The 19,874-nt window shown below is 37.9% G+C and overlaps 2 protein-coding genes across 7 annotated transcripts in view; one reads left to right on the plus strand and one right to left on the minus strand.

The window, feature by feature from the left end:
- Positions 1-19,874, plus strand: part of SLC15A5 (solute carrier family 15 member 5) — a gene marked incomplete at both ends in the record, with an annotated part of 90,257 nt that overhangs the window by 28,138 nt on the left and 42,245 nt on the right. Inside the window, 2 exon segments of the mRNA XM_079936974.1 lie at positions 3,755-3,975; positions 15,808-15,994. Of these exon segments, the coding sequence (XP_079793100.1) occupies positions 3,755-3,975; positions 15,808-15,994 (408 nt within the window).
- The window catches only part of DERA (deoxyribose-phosphate aldolase), a 358,282-nt gene that overhangs the window by 18,185 nt on the left and 320,223 nt on the right, over positions 1-19,874 (minus strand). The gene's annotated exons all lie outside the window — the stretch shown is intronic.

Below are 19,874 nucleotides of genomic sequence, written 5' to 3' on the forward strand. Positions count from 1 at the left end.
ACTCGGGATAACTACCTTTGGATGGGACAATGGGCGCTCCCTTTGGGTAGACAGATTACCATATAGCTCCTTTTCTTGACCGCTCTAACTTACTGGCTCCCTCTCAGTCCATCTGATCAATTTAGGTTTATTACTTCCTCTTCTCTCTGACTTACAACCCATGTAGTTCATTGTCCGCTCTTGGGTACCTTTTCTCCTCTCACAGTCTCCTAATGGGGAGCCCTCCGATTTATTCTAGGGACCCCACTCTTCTCACCCTCTTTCCTTAAGTAACCTCTAGTCCCACAGCTTTTAATGCCAACTATACACCAAACGCTCAATTTCATTTGACCTCTCTCCTCACCTTGAAACTCATATATCCGACTTCCTAGTCAACATTTTGATTTTGTGACCTAGCAGTCATCTCAAATTTAACCTGACCAAAACTCAACTCTTGATTCACCCAACTGCAAACGGATTCCATTCTTGTCTTCTCCATCTTCATGTAAGTCACCGAAACCCAGTGGTTTAAGGGGAAGGAAAGTAGCATCCTCAAATCTTCTCATTTCTTCAACCTCTCCCCACATTGGAAGATCCTATTGATTCTCTAACAACACATCCCATTCTGTTCACTTCTCTTCTTGCTGTTTTATGTCCAAGTCATCACGACTTCTTACCTGTATTCCAGCTTCCTCTCTTGTTCCTTAAAATCCATTATGCATACAACTACTAGAGTTCCAGAGTAACTTTTTAAAAATATACATCATATGTCCACTCTGCATAAAATTTCTTAATGGTTTCCCATAACATGGAGAATAAACTCCAAGCTCCTTACTTTTGGCCTGTAAAGTCTGACCCTAATCAAATCTTAGACCTCATCTCCTTCCAACATTCTACCTGAGCTACTGCCTCATTGGCCTTTCCTGTTCCTGAGCTTCTCCCTTCTCATTTCTACTTCATGACATGCCTGATATATGCTTCCTCCAGGTCTTTTTGCCTATTTCCAGTCTATTCAATCCTCAGTTCAAATTTCAACTCTTTAGGTGTCCTCTACACCCTACCCACAATCAGTCTCTATCTTATCACCTCATTTTGTTTTCATCATTGAACTCACCTAATATTTCCCTGCTTGTTTAGTGTCTTCTCAGGGATCTCTAGATCTTGTTCACTACTATATTGTTAAGGCCTAGAAAAGTCCCTGACACATAGTAGGTACGTAATAAATACGTTAAATGAATGAATGATTGCATTCACATTTGTTTGGCATCAATTATGCACACTTGGAGGGCTAAAATTTTAGTCCTCATTCATACCTAATCATTTCTTGTTCTTAACCATTTTGTTTTTGCTGCTTCATATCACCATATCAGGTACAATTTTACTTGTTTAAATAAATTAATTTTTCAAAGTGTGTATTCAAGGCAGTGCTACTCAAAACTTGGTCCATGGGGTAGTGCTGATCATAAACTGTTTGTTACTGGTGTGCAACATAGAAAATAAAGACACTGAGAGAAAACATGTAGAAATATTATGGAAAGTTACATCATATGTCTGTTGAATCTAATAATCAAAAGATCAGGTTTTATATGTTGTATCTTTGTTTTTATTTTATTTTTTAGGTATTCCATTTTATCGTATTTCACAAATGTATTGACCATGATAGTTGAGAGTTTTTTTAAAAAAAACTTATCTTTTAACACAGCTAGTTTCAGAAGCGCTAATCCGAACTACCTTTGATATGATACTACCTACTATGATAGTGGTATTTAACTACTTAATAAGACTGGAGGTATCAACTTATCATGCATAAAAGCAGATCCAAATTTATCTTGTGACAAATAGTGATTTGTTTATATGGAAAAGAACTAGTGGGTTTAAAACATATTACATTCAATAAAGTCCTGAATTTAAAACATAGGAAGGAAATTGGGGAGAATACCTCTTGAAATAACCCTTCATCCTGCAAATAGTTATTGTTTAATAATGAAGTCTTTTTGAAAGCACAGAGGAAGTTGGATCAATGCCAGTAATGACCCTCCTGTCTACATGGCATTGTTTCGCAAGAGTTGAGCAGAGAACAGGTTGATGAGCAACAGAGATAAGACGAGAAGGAAATGTCAGGAAGTTAAGCCTCCTAGCCCAGACCTGTTCAAATTCAGTCTCTAGACTGTTCATCAAGACATTCTCAGTTTTCATCTTACCAAAATCTTAAGTAAGCTAATTGAAACAGCTGGGAATAGTCTCCTAATAGAGAAGTTCTTTCTCCAGTAGTAAAGAGATGTCCCAATGACTTCCTTGTTAAGAGACACAGACCTTGGTCACTCACAGGTGCTTCTGTTCTCTTGGTCTTCTCAGTTCTGGTCTGGCCACAGTGACTAAGAGGCAGTAGTGACTGTAGGTATGAGCCTATCTCCTGCCAGCAATTATCCCGACCTACTTCCACTTGACCCCAACACACTTCACAGAGGCCTCTGCTGTAATCACTCTTGGTCACTACCAATTTGGGCTGGATTGGATTCAGTGACTTAGAGGTGAAAGGCTCCATATTCCATTACCAGGCTCCCAGCTTCCTCAATTAATCAAAGACTGACATAATAGGTCTATTACAACTCTTAAAGAAAAGACCAGATCAAATCACTATCATCACTCTATAACCATAAAAAGAAATATTAATAAATACCCTTTATTTAAATATAAAAACCAATACCCTGTGGTATTTAAATGAACTTGATTAGAAGGCATTTCACCTAGCATTTTACTATAGGAAACTTGAACATAATTAAAATGATGATCAAACTATTATCTGAGTTTCTACAGCAGCTTTCTTTGGAGAAACTCCAACATTTTTATATTTATTTTATCGTTTATCCTGCAGCCATGGTTTGGTGTCTTGGTAATTTGTGAAAGGGTTTATCTGGTCAAAAGGAGTGCTATGAAAAGTTGTATCATGATTGGCACAGCTGAACTGCTAACCAAACCGGGATCTCTTATCTGTCATTGTATCAGGAAGTCCTAATGGAGTCGAAGAAAAGGTGAAATCTGAAAGATCATAAAAGAAGCAACAATGAGATTGCAAATCACTAGCAGTAAGTGATTGCAAACATCTAAAGCAATAAAATACTGCTGATGCTAAAGCAACAGCCATATAAACCCAGAGGAAACTACTGGAAAAGTCAAAAGCCAACTAATCTAATCTGAACTTTTAGTGACACTATCAACATACATAAAGTCATTTGAAGAGTTCAAAGTTTAACCTTATGTCTGAAATTCAAGGATAAAGTCAAAGCAGAGAAAATATTTCCTTTCATCTACATGTCAAGATAAGAGACCGCCTCCTACCTAACAAGGAAAGTGCGGATTATTTATATGGCAATTTATATTAAAAACTAGTACTAGTTCTTTGTGTTAAGGCTGTAAATGAAACTTCAGGTTGTCTTAGTCATTAATGTGTTCAAGTTAGAGGCTTCTGAGAGACTCTGAAATCTTTTACTTTGGTGCTTTATTTTGTCACCTTTCTTCCCTTTTTAATATGCTTCCACTGATCTTAGCTATTTCATTTTTTACATCATCTGTCAGGCACCACCTTGGGCTGGTCACCAGGCTGCCAGAGCCCTTGTCAGAAGCTTACTCCTTTGAATTCAACCCCTTGGGTGCTAAAATCTTCTCAATCACTTTACTGCCTTTCATCCTTACAACTGCCATCTTTCTGATTGACATTGTGGAAACTTGAAGAACAGTTCCTTTACTAATATGTAATATTTCCAATTGCTTGCAGGTTGCTCCCTCCTGACAACCTTTGGGGTGTTTGTTAATGCACTAAAAACATGCTGTCTGCAGTATTGCCACCTTGGTGGAGGTGTGACAAGCTGGTTAGACCATGCCAAGGAAAAAAATGGCGGCCGCTACAGTGAGCTCCATGTGGAAGACACAAAATTTTTCTTCACCCTTCTCCCTCTCTTCATTTTTCAGCTCCTCTACAGAATGTGCCTTATGCAGGTGAGGAAAGGTAATTAATACTACCCCTAGCAACAACCAAATGACTGCATGTTAACATAACAAGTGAACATTTCTTTTCACCCCAACAAGTGCTTCCCATATACTTCATTAGGCTGTTATCATATAAATACATTACAGGCTCTAATTTTAAAAGCTAAGTGGGGTCAGACAGAGGCATACCTGAGGAGGACCTGGGTGTAATGTTTCTCCTATAGAACTATGAATGTCTGTCAGTAGGTGCAGACAATACTTCAGAGAATTTGTCATAAGGCCTAAGAGTAATGCACAAATGTGAGATCTATGGTTAATTACCCAACTACTCCCTTCCAAAGGTTTTGCCTTCCTCCTTGACCAAGCCTTTAAAAAGTGGTACTAGCAAGTAGCTAAAATGGCTGATTTGAGTACCACCCCCCACTGTACTCTTAAGTATAAATACTAATCAGCAAACGATTCTTTCCCTACCAATTCTTAGTTCCCTTGGTGAATCAGTCCCTATGCTATGAGGAAATCAAGGGGAAAATACTAAGTCCAAAGTACTGTTTATAAGTATATGTGATTTTAATACAATTTTAATGTAGTAATGGTCAAAGAGTCACTTACTTATGAAGAAATATAAATGATTATAAAAGTCTTTGAAGAAATTTGGGACTCTGCATTACTAACCTCTACCTTGGAATTAGATGGCTAATGAGTGAGCTATATTCTTAAATCATAGAATAATAGAGCTGGGAAAAAACTTAGAGATTAACTTATTCAACTACTTCATTTGTTGAAGAGGAAACTGAGGCTCAGAAAAATTAAGTGATTTTGACGGGGATAAGGAGGTCATACAGTGAATAGTAGTGAAGGAAAAGCAGAATCGACCTTCTTATTCTTAGTACAATGCTTGCTTCTCTAAACCAGGGGTCAGCAAATTATTACCTGCAGGCCAAATCAGCCCACTGCCTTTTTCATATGTCCTGCAAGGTAAGAAGGTTTTTACATTTTTCTATGGTTTAAAAAAATCAAAAGAAGAAAAATGTTTTGTAGCAAAAGACAATTATATGAAATTCAAAATTCAGTGTCCGTACCCACAGACATAGAAAACAAATTTATGATTACCAAAGGGGAAGGTGGGGGATGGGGAGGATAAATTAGGAGTTTGGTATACACACTACTATATATAAAATAGGTAACCAACAAGGACCTACTGTATAGCACAAGGAACTATACTCAATATTTTGTAATAGCTTTAAGGGAAAAGAATCCGAAAAAGAATATATATATATATATATATATATATATATACACACACACACACATATATATATATATATATATGAATATATGAATCACTTTGTGGTACACCTGAAACTAACACAACAATGTAAATCAACTATACTTCAATTAAAAAAAAGAAAGTAGCCCGTGCACAGCAACAAAGACCCAGTGCAGCCAGAAATAAATAAAATTAAATTCAAAAAAAAAAGGAAGAAAGTACAATTGTTAGAAAAGGATAAGTATAGAACTTCTGTTTGGTTAGAAGGATCCTGTCCTTCTAACCAAACAGAATAAAAACTTCTTCTTTAAAAGAAAGAAAATTCAGAATCCATAAATAAAGTTTTATTGGAACACAACCACTCCTGTTTGTTTGTCATAGTATGTCTGCTTATGCATGGAAACAGCAGAGCTGAGTACTTGCAACAGAATCCACATGTGGAAATACTGTCTATCTGGCCTTTTACACAAAAGTTTGCTGACCCTTGTTCTAAACAATGCATGAAAGCTAGGCTGACTTAGCAGATTCAACCTCTCTCTTGACTCCACAATAGTAGATGGAACAAAAACACAAAATTACTACCTGTATATATGTCATTAATAGCATGAAAACACACTCCCTCTTGCAAGAGCATCAGAATCACAACTAACTGCTGAGTAATCATCAACAGGAAGACACTGGGACTCACCAATAAAGATACCCCACATCCAAAGATAAAGGAGAAGTCTCAATGAGATGGTAGGAGGGGCTCAATCACAATAAAATCAAATCCCATAACTGCTGGGTGGGTGACTCACAAACTGGAGAACACTTATACCACAGAAGTCCACCCGCTGGAGTGAAGGTTCTGAGCCCCACATCAGGCTTCCCAACCTGGGGGTCTGGCAACAGGAAGAATTCCCAGAGAATCAGACTTTGAAGGCTAGTGGGATTTGATTGCAGAACTTTCACAGGACTAGGGGAAACAGAGGTTCCACTCTTGGAGGGCACACACAAAATAGTGTGTGCATCAGGACCCAGGGGGAAGGAGCAGTGACCCCATAGGAGACTGAACCAGACCTACCTGCTAGTGTTGGATGGTCTCCTGAAGTGGCGGGGGTGGCTGTGACTAACTGAGGGGACAGGGACACTGGCAGCAGAAGTTCTGGGAAGTACTCCTTGGCGTGAGCCCTCCCGGAGTCCACCATTAGCCCCACCAAAGAAACTGTAGGCCTGAGTGCTGGGTTGCCTCAGGCCAAACAACCAACAGGGAGGCAACTCAGCCCCACCCATCAGCAGACAAGTGGATTAAAGTTTTACTGAGCTCTGCCCACCAGAGCAACATCCAGCTATACCCACCACCAGTCCCTCAGTCAGGAAGCTTGCACAAGCCTCTTAGATAGACCCATCCACCAGAGGGCAGAGAGCAGAAGCATGAAAAACTACAATCCTGAAACCTGTGGAACAAAAACCACATTCACAGAAAGATAGACAAAATGAAAAGGCAGAGGACTATGTACAAGATGAAGGAACATGATAAAACCCCAGGAAAACAACTAAATAAAGTGGAGACAGGCAAACTTTAAGAAAAAGAATTCAGAATAATGATAGTGAAGATGATCCAGGACTTCAGAAAAAGAATGGAGGCAAAGATCGAGAAGATGCAAGAAATGTTTAACGAAGACCTAGAAGAATTAAAGAACAAACATCTAGAAGAAGTAAAGAACAAACAAACAGAAATGAACAATACAATAACTGAATTGAAAAATACACTAGAAGGAATCAATAGCAGAATAACTGAGGCAGAAGAATGGATAAGTGACCTGGAAGACAGAATGGTAGAATTCACTGCTGCAGAACAGAATAAAGAAAAAAGAATGAAAAGAAATTAAGACAGCCTAAGAGACGTCTGGGACAACATTAAACACAACAACATTCGCATTATAGGGGTCCCAGAAGGAGAAGAGAGAGAGAAAGGACCCAAGAAAATATTTGAAGAGATTATAGTCGAAAATTTCCCTAACATGGGAAAGGAAATAGCCACCCAAGTCCAGGATGTGCAAAGAATCCCAGGCAGGATAAACCCAAGGAGAAACATGCCGAAACGCATAGTAATGAAATTGACAAAAATTAAAGACGAAGAAAAATTATTAAAAGAAACAAGGGAAAAACGACAAATACAAGGGAACTCCCATAAGGTTAAGAGCTAATTTCTCAGCAGAAACTCTACAAGCCAGGAGACAGTGGCATGATATACTTAAAGTGATGAAAGGGAAGAACAACCAAGATTACTCTACCCAGCAAGGATCTCATTCAGATTCCACTGAGAAATCAAAAGCTTTACAGACAAGCAAAAGCTAAGAAAATTCAGCACCACCAAACCACCTCTACAACAAATGCTAAAGGAATGTCTCTAAATGGGAAACACAAGAGAAGAAAAGGACCTACAAAAACAAACACAAAACAGTTAAGAAAATGGTAATAGGAACATACATATCAATAATTACCTTAAATGTGAATGGATTAAGTGCTCCAACCAAAAGACACAGGCTTGCTGAATGGATACAAAAACAAGATCCATATACAAGCTGTCTACAAGAGACCCACTTCAGACCTAGGGACACATACAGACTGAAAGTGAGGGGGTGGAAAAAGATATTCCATGCAAATGGAAGTCAAAAGAAAGCTGGAGTAGCAATACTCATTTCAGATAAAATAGACTTTAAAATAAAGAATGTTACAAGAGGCATGCAAGGACACTACATAATGATCAAGGGATCAATCCAAGAAGAAGATATACCAATTATAAATATATATACACCCAATGTAGGAGCACCTCAATACATAAGGCAAATGCTAACAGCTCTAAAAGAGGAAATCGACAGTAACACAACAATAGTGGGGGGCTTTAACACCTCACTTACACCAATGGACAGATCATCCAAACAGAAAATGAATAAGGAAACACAAGCGTTAAATGACACAATAGACCAGGTAGATTTAATTGATATTTATAGGACATTCCATCCAAAAACAGCAGATTACACTTTTTTCTCAAGTGCCCACGGAACATGCTCCAGGATTGATCACATCTTGGGTCACAAATCAAAATTGTGATTTTGGTAAATTTAAGAAAATTTAAGAAAATTTAAATTTAAGAAATTTAAATTTAAGAAAACTGAAATCATATCAAGCATCTTTTCTGACCACAGCACTATGAGATTAGAAATCAATTACAGGGGAAAAAATGTAAAAAACACAAAAACATGGAGGCTAAACAATGTGTTACTAAATAACCAAGAGATCACTGAAGAAATCAAAGAAGAAATCAGAAAATACCTAGAGACAAATGACATTGAAAACATGACGATCCAAAACCTATGCGATGCAGCAAAAGCAGTTCTAAGAGGGAAGTTTACAGCAATACAATCCTACCTCAAGAAAAATCTCAAATAAACAATCTAACCTTACACCTAAAGGAACTAGAGAAAGAAAAACAAAGAAAACCCAAAGTCAGTAGAAAGTAAGAAATCATAAAGATCAGAGCAGAAATAAATGAAATAGAAACGAAAAAAACAATAGCAAAGATCAATAAAACTAAAAGTTTGTTCTTTGAGAAGATAAACAAAACTCATAAACCTTTAGCCAGGCTCATCAAGAAAAAGAGGAAGAGGACTCAAATCAATAAAATTAGAAATGAAAAAGAAGTTACAATGGACACCACAGAAATATAAAGCATCATGAGAGCAACTCTGTGCTAATAAAATGGACAACCTGGAAGAAATGGACACAGTCTTATAAAGGTATAAACTTCCAAGACTGAACCAAGAAGAAACAGAAAATATAACAGACCAATCACAAGTAATGAAGTTGAAACTGTGATTAAAAATCTTCCAACAAACAAAAGTCCAGGACCCCGATGGTTTCACAGGTGAATTCTATCAAACATTTAGAGAAGAGCTAGCACCCATCCTTCTCAAACTTTTCTAAAATATTGCAGAGAAAGGAACACTCCCAAACTCATTCTATGAGGCCACCACCACCCTGATAACAAAATCAGACAAAGATACTACAAAAAAAGAAAATTACAGACCTATATCACTGATGAATATAGATGTAAAAATCCTCAACAAAATACTAGCAAACAGAATCCAACAACACGTTAAAAGGATCACACACCATGATTAAGTGTGATTTATCCCAGGGATGCAAGGATTCTTCAATATACACAAATCAATCAATGTGGTACACCATATTAACAAATTGAAGAATAAAAACCATATGATCATCTCAATAGATGCAGAAAAATCTTTTGACAAAATTCAACACCCATTTATGATAAAAACTCTCCAGAAAGTGGGCATAGAGGGAACCTACCTCCGCATAATAACCATATATGACAAATCATAAAAGACAAACCCACAGCAAACATCACTCTCAATGGTGAAAAACTGAAAGCATTCCCTCTAAGATCAGGAACAAGACAAGGATGTCCACACTTGCCACTGTTATTCAACACAGTTTTGGAAGTCCTAGCCACGGCAATCACAGAAGAAAAGGAAATGAAAGGAATACAAATTGGAAAAGAAGAAGTAAAACTGTCACTGTTTGCACATGACATAATATTATGTAAAGTTGCAGGATACAAAATTAATGCACAGAAATCTCTTGCATTCCTGTACACTAACAATGAAAGATCAGAAAGAGAAATTAAGGAAACATTCCCATTCACCATTGCAACAAAAAGAATAAAATACCTAGGAATAAACATACCTAAGGAGGTAAAATACCTGTACTCAGAAAAACTGTAAGACACTGATGAAACAAATCGAAGATGACACAAACAGATGGAGAGATATACCATGTTCTTGGATTGGAAGAGTCAATATCATGAAAATGACTATACTACCCAAAGCAAACTACAGATTCAGTGCAATCCCTAGGAAATTACCCAGTGACATTTTTTACAGAACTAAAACAATCTTAAATTTTGTATGGAGACACAAAAGACCCCAAATATCCAAAGCAATCTTGAGGGAAAAAAATGGAGCTGGAGGAATCAGGGTCCCTGACTTCAGACTATACTATAAAGCTACAGTAATCAAGACAATATGGTACCAGCACAAAAACCGAAATATAAATCAATGGAACAGGATACAAAGCCCAGAGATAAACCCATGCACCTATGGTCAACTAGTCTATGACAAAGGAGGCAGGGATACACAGTGGAGAAAAGACAGCCTCTTCAGTAAGTGGTACTGGGAAAACTGGACAGCTACATGTAAAAGAATGAAATTAGAACACTCCCTAACACCATACACAAAAATATACTCAAAATGGATTAACAACCTAAATGTTAAGATTGGACACTATAAAATTCTTAGAGGAAAACATAGGAAGAACACTCTTTGACATTAATCACAGCAAGATCTTTTTTGACCCACCTCCTAGAGTAAAGGAAATAAAAACGAAAATTAAAAAATGGGCCTAATGAAACTTAAAAGTTTTTGCACAGCAAAGGCAACTGTATACAAGATGAAAAGACAACCCTCAGTATAGGAGAAAATATTTGCAAAGGAATGAATGGACAAAGGTTTAATCTCCAAATATATAAACAGCTCATGCAGCTCAATATTAAAACAAACAACCCAATCAAAAAATGGGCAGAAGAAGACCTAAATAGACATTTCTCCAAAGAAGACAAACAAATGGCCAAGAGGCACATGAAAAGCTGCTCAACATCACTGATTATTAGAGAAATGCAAATCAAAACTACAATGAGGTATCACCTCACACCAATTAGAATGTGCATCATCAGAAAATCTACAAGCAACAAATGCTGGAAAGGGTGTGGAGAAAAGGGAACCCTCTTGCACTGTTGGTGGGAATGTAAATTGATACAGCCACTATGGAGAACAGTATGGAGGTTCCTTAAAAAACTAAAAATAGAATTACCATATGACCCAACAATCCCACTACTAGGCATATACCCAGAGAAAACCATAATTCAAAAAGACACATGCGGGCTTCCCTGGTGGCGCAGTGGTTGAGAGTCCGCCTGCCAATGCAGGGGACACGGGTTCGAGCCCTGGTCTGGGAAGATCCCACATGCCACGGAGCAACTGGGCCCGTGAGCCACAACTACTGAGCCTGCGTGTCTGGAGCCTGTGCTCCGCAACAAGAGAGGCCACGATAGTGAGAGGCCCGTGCACCGCGATGAAGAGTGGCCTCCGCTTGCCACAACTAGAGAAAGCCCTCACACAGAAACGAAGACCCAGCACAGCCAAAAATAAATAAATAAATAAATAAATTTAAAAAAAAAAAAAAAAAAAAAAAAAAAGACACATGCACCCCAATGTTCATTGAAGCACTACTTACAAGAGCCAGGTCATGGAAGCAACCTAAGTGTCCATCAACAGACGAATGGATAAAGAAGATGTGGTACATATATACAATGGAATATTACTCAGCCATAAAAAGGAATGAAATTGGGTAATTTGTAGAGACATAGATGGATCTTACGAACATCAAGAGGGGAAAGCGGCGGGGGTGGTGGTGGTGGTGGTGGTGTGATGAATTGGGAGATTGGGATTGACATGTAGATACTGATGTGTATAAAATTGATGACTAATAAGAACCTGCTGTATATAAAAAATAAAAATCTAGAGGGGCTACATCCAAGATTCTGAAAGAAACTGGGGATGTGCACCTCTGACTTCTTCCAAGTACGCAGTCTGATTCACGTGCTGGAGATTGGTTTGTCACCCATGCTAGAGACCAACACCCATCCTCTTCTACTAAGTGGGTTTTCAAATTATTAAAGAAAAAGGCCACAGAAAATATTACATTATATTCACACAGAAAATATAAGTAAAGCCAAGCCAAATGAATCAGCTTTTTCTAAAACCTCAACTCCAAAAACTCTTTCTTCACAGGAGTTAAATTTAACTTCATGTTGCCAAAAAAAAACAAACTGTCAGCAATGGTATCAGAGAGACTTGGTGTTGGGAAATACTTTCACTGAGGCCGAAGTCTGATCTGGTAGACTCTATTCTCATGTTAACTTCCCCCTTCCATTCCAAGAAACTCATTTGAACATATTTATCACTACAGGGTAGAAACAGTTTGTAAATCCAGGTTAGCTGTTTCTAACGTATGCCAGCAGTATTCAGACACAGCAGTTTCAGATGATAGAGTAACTGCCTGGAAACTATTTGGATTATTTTAACATAACTGAACTAAGAGAATCCACGTTAAACTTTGGGTGCTTGTTCCTGCAATAAGTAAACGTAACAACTGCTATTTATTAGCTTCTACATAATGCTGGAGTTGTGATGGGCTTCCCTAACTTTTAATCATAAGAGCCCTCAACCAGCTAAGGTCTTTTGCTAACTGTTGATGGTTAGACTTCAAGCTTTGGTAGTGGGTGTATTCTTTTAACCTCAGAAGGGGAGGAGAAAGATGGTAGTTTTGTAAGCTTGGATAGACACTCTAAGCCACAGCTTTGACACACAAGTAAAAGCATGATGCCTATTTAGTTCTAGGGTAACGTAGGTGAGCAGATAAGAGGTGCATATCTACAGGTGAACTTTTAAAACATATCACCATTTGCATCCCACACACTTTAATCACTGTCTCCCATATTGTTCTAGAACTGTACTGTTCAATATGGTAGCCACTTGTTGCTCTTGAGCATTTGGAATGTGCCTTGTAAAATGAAACATACTATACGTGTAAAATACCAGATTTTGAAGGCTCAATATGAAAAAAGAACAATGTAAATATCTCATTAATAATTTTTATATTGATCGTGCTAAAATATTTTTACTTTATTGGGTTAAATAAATGTATTAAAATTTTTTAAAATATCATGAAAACATCTTAGAATGGAGAAATTAATCATGAGTACAAAATTACTAGTGGTTCCATGGGATGCCTCGAACCTTCTGTGCAAATAGCACATACTGATTCTTACCTTCATAATGTAGTGACCCCTGATTTTTTTTTTTTTACTAAGTTCGAGTCTTCTCTGCAAACTGTTACATATTTTTAAATTTAACATAAATTAGAATAAATTTTGATAAGCTAATTTTTAAGCATATCACCAAATCTAGATGCCTAGTTTATTGCAAAGAACAAATACTAATACTTATTGACCACCTATATGTGTCAGAGCCTCTAAAAGATGACTTCACAGTGTCTAATTTAACCCCCAAAGCAAGCCTACAGGGCAGATTTTACTATTCTAAATCTGAGTCTCAGAGACATTAAGTGACTTGCAATTGGTTCTTGGTTACCCTACTAGCATATGGCAGAGTGGCTATCCCTACCCCAGGCTGGTATCAATGCCCACACTTTGCTGTTACCCACTATCCCTCTCTTGCAGCTGGGTTAAAAATCCCTGGTACAGACTATACAGGTTCCAAAATCATACACAGTAATGTTATACCAGAAACTTCAAAGAAAATGTTTAGAATGTACTTCTCAAGGGAGGCAGAGGTAACTTCCATTGGGATAGGCTGGAATAAGATTTTTGCCTCCAGATGAAATAATCACCACTATAAAGGCGATCAAAATACCAAGAATAAAACATCATCGAATTCCATATTTTAAATTTAGTAGCCATTATTGACCTTCAGTTCCAAGACATACATTTAAAATATGTTGATATTAAGGCCAATGATGTTGCCATTTGACATTACTGGCCATTCAAAGGTGAAAATGAATCTTTATTGACAGCAGTTATTCCTGAATTCTCAGAGGCTTGTATGAAATAAAAGTATTTAAAATTTTTAAAGGAGATGATTTCAGAACTTGAGGCAGAAGCAGAAATGATTTCAAGCTATCGGGGCCTTTTTTTAGATTATGCAATATATTAATATTGCTTCACTAAAGATTAATAGTACATTTGCCACATTATTAAGTTAACAGGTTTCTGTGTCTGTGATTCATGCCGACAATAACTTTATTCCTGTTAACAATAATTCTCACTTGAAATCAGTAACAGAAACTTTCAAGTTGTACTGAGATCCTTTCAGTCTTAGAGTAGTTCTGCTGCCAGCACTATTTTAAAAACCATCATTCATTTTCCTCTGACTGGGGATACATGCTTAATATTTTGATTGAACTAGGGCAGAACTAGCTAATACTCCCTTCCCTCTTGCCATCTGTACCCAACCAAAACAATCCTGTTTACAATCCCAAGGGTCAAATTAAAGATTGGAAGATAAATTATCACCAGGACATATTTTATACAGATAGAAAGAATCTCAGTGAAAATGTGGTCCATTCCTGGATTTAGGCAGTTAACATAGCAATAGGCTGATTTTACAACTGGTGGGCTGGTTAGCAGCTATACTGACTTATGACTCTGCTTCTCCTTATACCTCCTCGAATTGCACAATTGATAATAGAGAAGGAGTTAGTGAAGGTTTCAAACAAGAAGCTGTTATCTGGATGTTTGAGCTGGGTTGCTCTCCCAGGATGGAGGTAAGGCAGGACTCCTAATGTAGTTCACACACTGTAAGAAAAAATGGAGAATCCATTCCTCAAGGACAAGACTTGGGTTGACTTTCTCGCCAAGCCACTCAGTAGCTTTGTGTGCCCCTGGGAATGAAAGAAATACTCTGTGCTACTAATGATAATGACAAAGATGTGATTATTGCAACACAGCTCATGAACTATAAAAGTGAGGAGATGCCCCTTTTCCTGTGACATTGTACTTTAGTTCTGATGTTGTGACCTAATGAGAGGTTAGGAATACTTGAAGAGACTCCAAGTTAATGTTAGAGTTTTAGTTAGTATTAGGTTTTTTTAAAAAAATTCTAACACTACCTTGATGGTTTCCAGTGAGGTAGAGGTGTTGTTAGTGTTTTGTTTTCGTTTTCATTTCTGCTACTTTATTGTGCAACTTTTTTCTTGGAGTTCCCTTTTTGGTCCTCTAGTGCCACACGATTAGTTTAAAAGGAGAGTATAGACACAAGTATGTTTTCTCTCCCTTTTCTCGTTTTACTTGGCTTATGTTAAAAACAAGGCCGATCCAGGTAGCCTATAAAGACAGCCTACAACAAGTAATGTGTTTCCTCACTGGGTCCCCTCTTAGGGAAAAATCATTCTTACCTATTTCGCCATCAAACTCGATGGTATTTAAAGGATCTAGTCTAGCCCCAAACTATTTTTTAATCCAGGTGAAAATGAAAGTCTTAATACTTTCTACTGGCTTTTGCTTTATTGTTGGGAAAAACAAAAAGCTTATTTGCTTATATGCAAAATTTATTACATGATTTCTTATGTGTCATCCCAAGCACAAAATTAGGGTCACTTTTACTTTTCCAAGGAAAATTAAGAAGATAGACTAGAGGACAAAATATTCATCCATAAAGAATCAGTAGAATTGTCAATAGACTAGACACAGTTCCTACTCTCCTTTGTCAGTTCATAATCATGACCTTGGAGACCCGGGGAACATCCAGCTCATCTGTCACAGAGTACTGGCAAGGGACAAGGAATCTGCCACAGGACACTTCCTCCAAAGTTACTTTAAAATTTAAAATTTAAAAGTCTTACTGAATGGCTCTTTCCCCCTTCAAATACAGATTCCTTCAGGATATTATCTGCAGACCATGAATTCCAACCTGAATTTGGGTGGATTTCTTCTGCCAGTTGCAGTAATGAATGTCGTCAGCATCCTACCACTACTACTTTTAGCTCCTTTAATGGAGTATTTCAGCACCTGCCTATATCCCTCTAAGAGAGATGGCCCATTTCTGTTGGCATGCATTAGTAAGTACAGCTTACCATTTCAAGTGAATGGTTTACAACTTTTACAATAAAAAAACACTGTACTAGGATCTAAGCTAGCTATATGCTCTGGGGTAGTCTGATTTTGACAAATTGGGAAGAAGGTGAATTTGAGAGTGATTATGTCCAGCTTCTCAAATCTCTACATAGACATCAGTGTCCCATTTTCTTTTCATCCTTTTATGCTTCCTCAGAAGATACACATAAAGACTTGGTGCAACTTCCAATGCCACCAAATGGCCTCTTCTTTTTCAAGTAAAGCAGTCTCTACTCTTAAGTCGATGCTGAGAATGTTCTTAAAAATTAACACAGGTAATGGACCTAAAAAATAATGCTGAGCTACATTTGGGAGGCTTTAACTTCTGAACCAGCAGAAAAATTTATTAAAAGTCAGTCGTATTCACAGCTTTAATGTAGTACTTCTTCCAATAGTAAAGTGTATAACAGTAGTTTTCAAACATTTTTTCCAGCTTTATTGAGATATAATTGACATACTGTATAAGTTTAAGGTGCACAGTGTCATGAATTGATGCAAGTCTATATTGCAAAATATTTATCACAATAAGGTTAGTTAACACATCCATTACCTCACATAATTACAGCCTTGCTGTTGTTATGGTCTACTCCTATTTTTTAAAATTAATTTATTTTATTTTATTTATTTTTGGCTACATTGGGTCTTCATTGCTGCGCGTGGGCTTTCTCTAGTTGCAGCGAGCGGGGGCTACTCTTCGTTGCTGTACACGGGCTTCTCATTGCGGTGGCTTCTCTTGTTGTGGAGCACGGGCTCTAGGAGCGCGGGCCTCAGTAGTTGTGGCACATGGGCTTAGTTGCTCCGCAGCACGCGGGATCTTCCTGGAACAGGGATCAAACCCGTGTCCCCTGCATTGGCAGGCGGATTCTTTGGTCTACTCCCATTTTTTAAAGTGAAAAGAAATGTAGGACTTCTTACTCAGAACACAATCAATAGACTGTAAAATAAAATTTCTGCCAATGAAATGGGAGAGGAGGAGCATTCTGGTCACACTCTCCTCTGCCTCGCTGTGGTCCCTCAGGTGCTGCCGTGGAACAAGATGACAAACGATGGTACAGGAAAACCAGGCTCAATCTAACGACCAGAAATGGAGGTCTCAGCCCCTGCTCTGTACTGAGCTGCTCCTGAGTGAATTGGAAAAGCCACTTAACCTTTCTTGTCTTCTAGTTCACTTATTTTTTTTTTATTGAGGGGCATGCCTGAGATAAATTTTGGGTCCCTTTGTTCTGTAAGACTTTTGAAGTCATTCAGGGTGACACCAGTACCTGGAGCCCAATTGGGACACAGAGTGAAAACTCTATAAATGTTAACTAATATTGAGTCATCATTTGCAAGGGGCAGGTCTCATTGTTTGGTGAGTATAAACACAAAACAAAGGGAGTTTGAAACGCTTAAGAAATAGCATGGGTCTTCCCTGGTGGCGCAGTGGTTGAGAGTCCGCCTGCCGATGCAGGGGACACAGGTTCGTGCCCTGGTCCGGGAAGATCCCACATGCCGCGGAACGGCTGGGCCCGTGAGCCATGGCCGCTGAGCCTGAGCGTCCAGAGCCTGTGCTCCGCAACAGGAGAGGCCACAACAGTGAGAGGACCACGTACCGAAAAAAAAAAAAAGAAATAGCATGCAATGGCAACTTTATGTCTTATCATCTACTTGAGAAATAACTTCATTGAAATAGCCAAGGTTAAGCAACTGATTCTTTTCTCTTGGTTAACCAGTTGTTATTCTTAATTCCTCCTTTGTAGAGATCTGTGAAGACCAAGCAGTCTTCTAGTAACCCATTATTATATATTTTGCTGTTCCTCTGTTTATAAATTACATTTTAGGGTATGTGCTTCCTATTTACCAAAGCCATCAACAAGATCACATCACAAAGTAGATTTGTTTTTGGAAAGAACTCAAGTGACTAAACTCTCCCTAGTTTATTTTATCTTCAACTGTAGAGGTCTTTAGTGCATATTCTGTTTTGATTTATTCCATAAGCCAGTAACCCTGACATTATTTATTGCCATAGGTTTAGGCAAACTATAAATCTTAATAGGTTTTGACAGTCCTTAAATCTTAAAAAGTGTTTTTTTTGTCTGCCAGTGAAATCCAAATCAGTATTAGTGAATGCCCGACACTATTTGAGGATACAAAAGAAAAGACATCGTACCTACCCACAGCAAGTGTACTATTAATATACTGAATGCAGAAGAAAATGGGGGTAAATTTACATTGCAAAATACCAGACACTTTGGCAGTCCTGTACAGAATCATGAAAATTGAGTCTATGCTTCCAAATTATGTTTTAGTACTAAAAAATTTTTTTAATTGGGCTACTTTAGAGAAATATGGTATACAACATGACTGAAAGAACTACTTTAAAAATCCTTCCTGGGGCCTTCCCTGGTGGCGCAGTGGTTGAGAGTCCGCCTGCTGATGCAGGGGACACGGGTTCGTGCCCCGGTCCGGGAAGATCCCACATGCCGCGGAGCGGCTGGGCCCGTGAGCCATGGCCGCTGAGCCTGCGCGTCCGGAGCCTGTGCTCCGCGGGGGGAGAGGCCACAACAGTGAGAGGCCTGCGTACCGCCAAAAAAAAAAAAAAAAAAATCCTTCCTGGGAATTCCCTGGCAGTTCAGTGGTTAGGACTCCACACTTTCACTGCTGACCAGGTGAGGGCTCAGGTTCAATCCCTGGTTGGAGAACTAAGATCCCAAAAGCCATGCCGTGCAACCAAAAAAAAAAAAAAAAAAAAAATCCTGAGAATAAGAAATCTTAAATTCACTTGAAATATGAGCAACTTTCTCTTGGACAATTCTCCACTCTTGCATATTTGAAATCATGTTTATTCTTAAAGAAGTGTGTGTGCTTTTCTGGATAGAGGAAAGTTAGACAGAGTTATCTAACATATTGTTTGATGTTAATGAACTAAATATTCCCTATGAAGAGTGGTAACAGACTTATTGGGCAGGAAAAAGAAAGAAACTAGATTCATCTAAAAAAACTGAGCTATATTCTCCTGCATACAGAATACTGAATTCAGTTGTTTCTAAGCCAGACTCCATTCATTTGTTCATTTACATACTTGTTCACTTATTTGCATAACATTTTGCTATGGGAATATAAAGAGGTATGCATCTTTTTAACTAAATGTTTGCTTAAGTTTTCCATATTCTGCTTGTGATTATGGAAGATGAATAAGTTTTATCAGGACATATAAACATAAACCTAGGGTATTTTTGATAGTAATTTACATAACTGAATTAATCTAACATTAAAATTTACTTTCACTTTGAACCCAAGTGCCTTGAAAATGTGAGTGAAGTATATAAGTATATAAATTATGAACATACAAATATTTATGAATTCCTAATTGGAACCTAGGCACCTTCATATACATACCCCACTTAACTTCATGATAATTCATCATTTACTAGGTCAAGGGTCTCAAAGATAATGTCTTATTTGAATTCAGACCTTCTAATTCTAAGCCCATTGCATCATCATCATCATCATCATCATCATTATTCCACTTACCAGCCATACATGGTTCTTAGATTATAGAAGTTATCAGTGTTAATTTGGAATCCTGACTGCGATTTCCAATTAAGGCTATGAAGTGAATGAAAAATTTTGTCATCACAATGAGTAGTTGCTCCTGGAGTCCCCCACTCCCTTTCACATTCAGTCATTCCCCATCATGTTTAAGGAGGCAGATGGTATAGACAATGACGATGCCTAGTGTTTGACATGGATAATCACAGCCCCGGCCAAGAGTGAGGGATAGAGAAATCTCATTCAGTTGGTCAAACTAGAAATTTAATAAAGGGAAAAAAATGAGCTCACTTT

This window comes from Stenella coeruleoalba, assembly GCF_951394435.1.
Source record: "Stenella coeruleoalba genome assembly, chromosome: 11".
NCBI classification, from domain to species: Eukaryota; Metazoa; Chordata; class Mammalia; order Artiodactyla; family Delphinidae; genus Stenella; species Stenella coeruleoalba.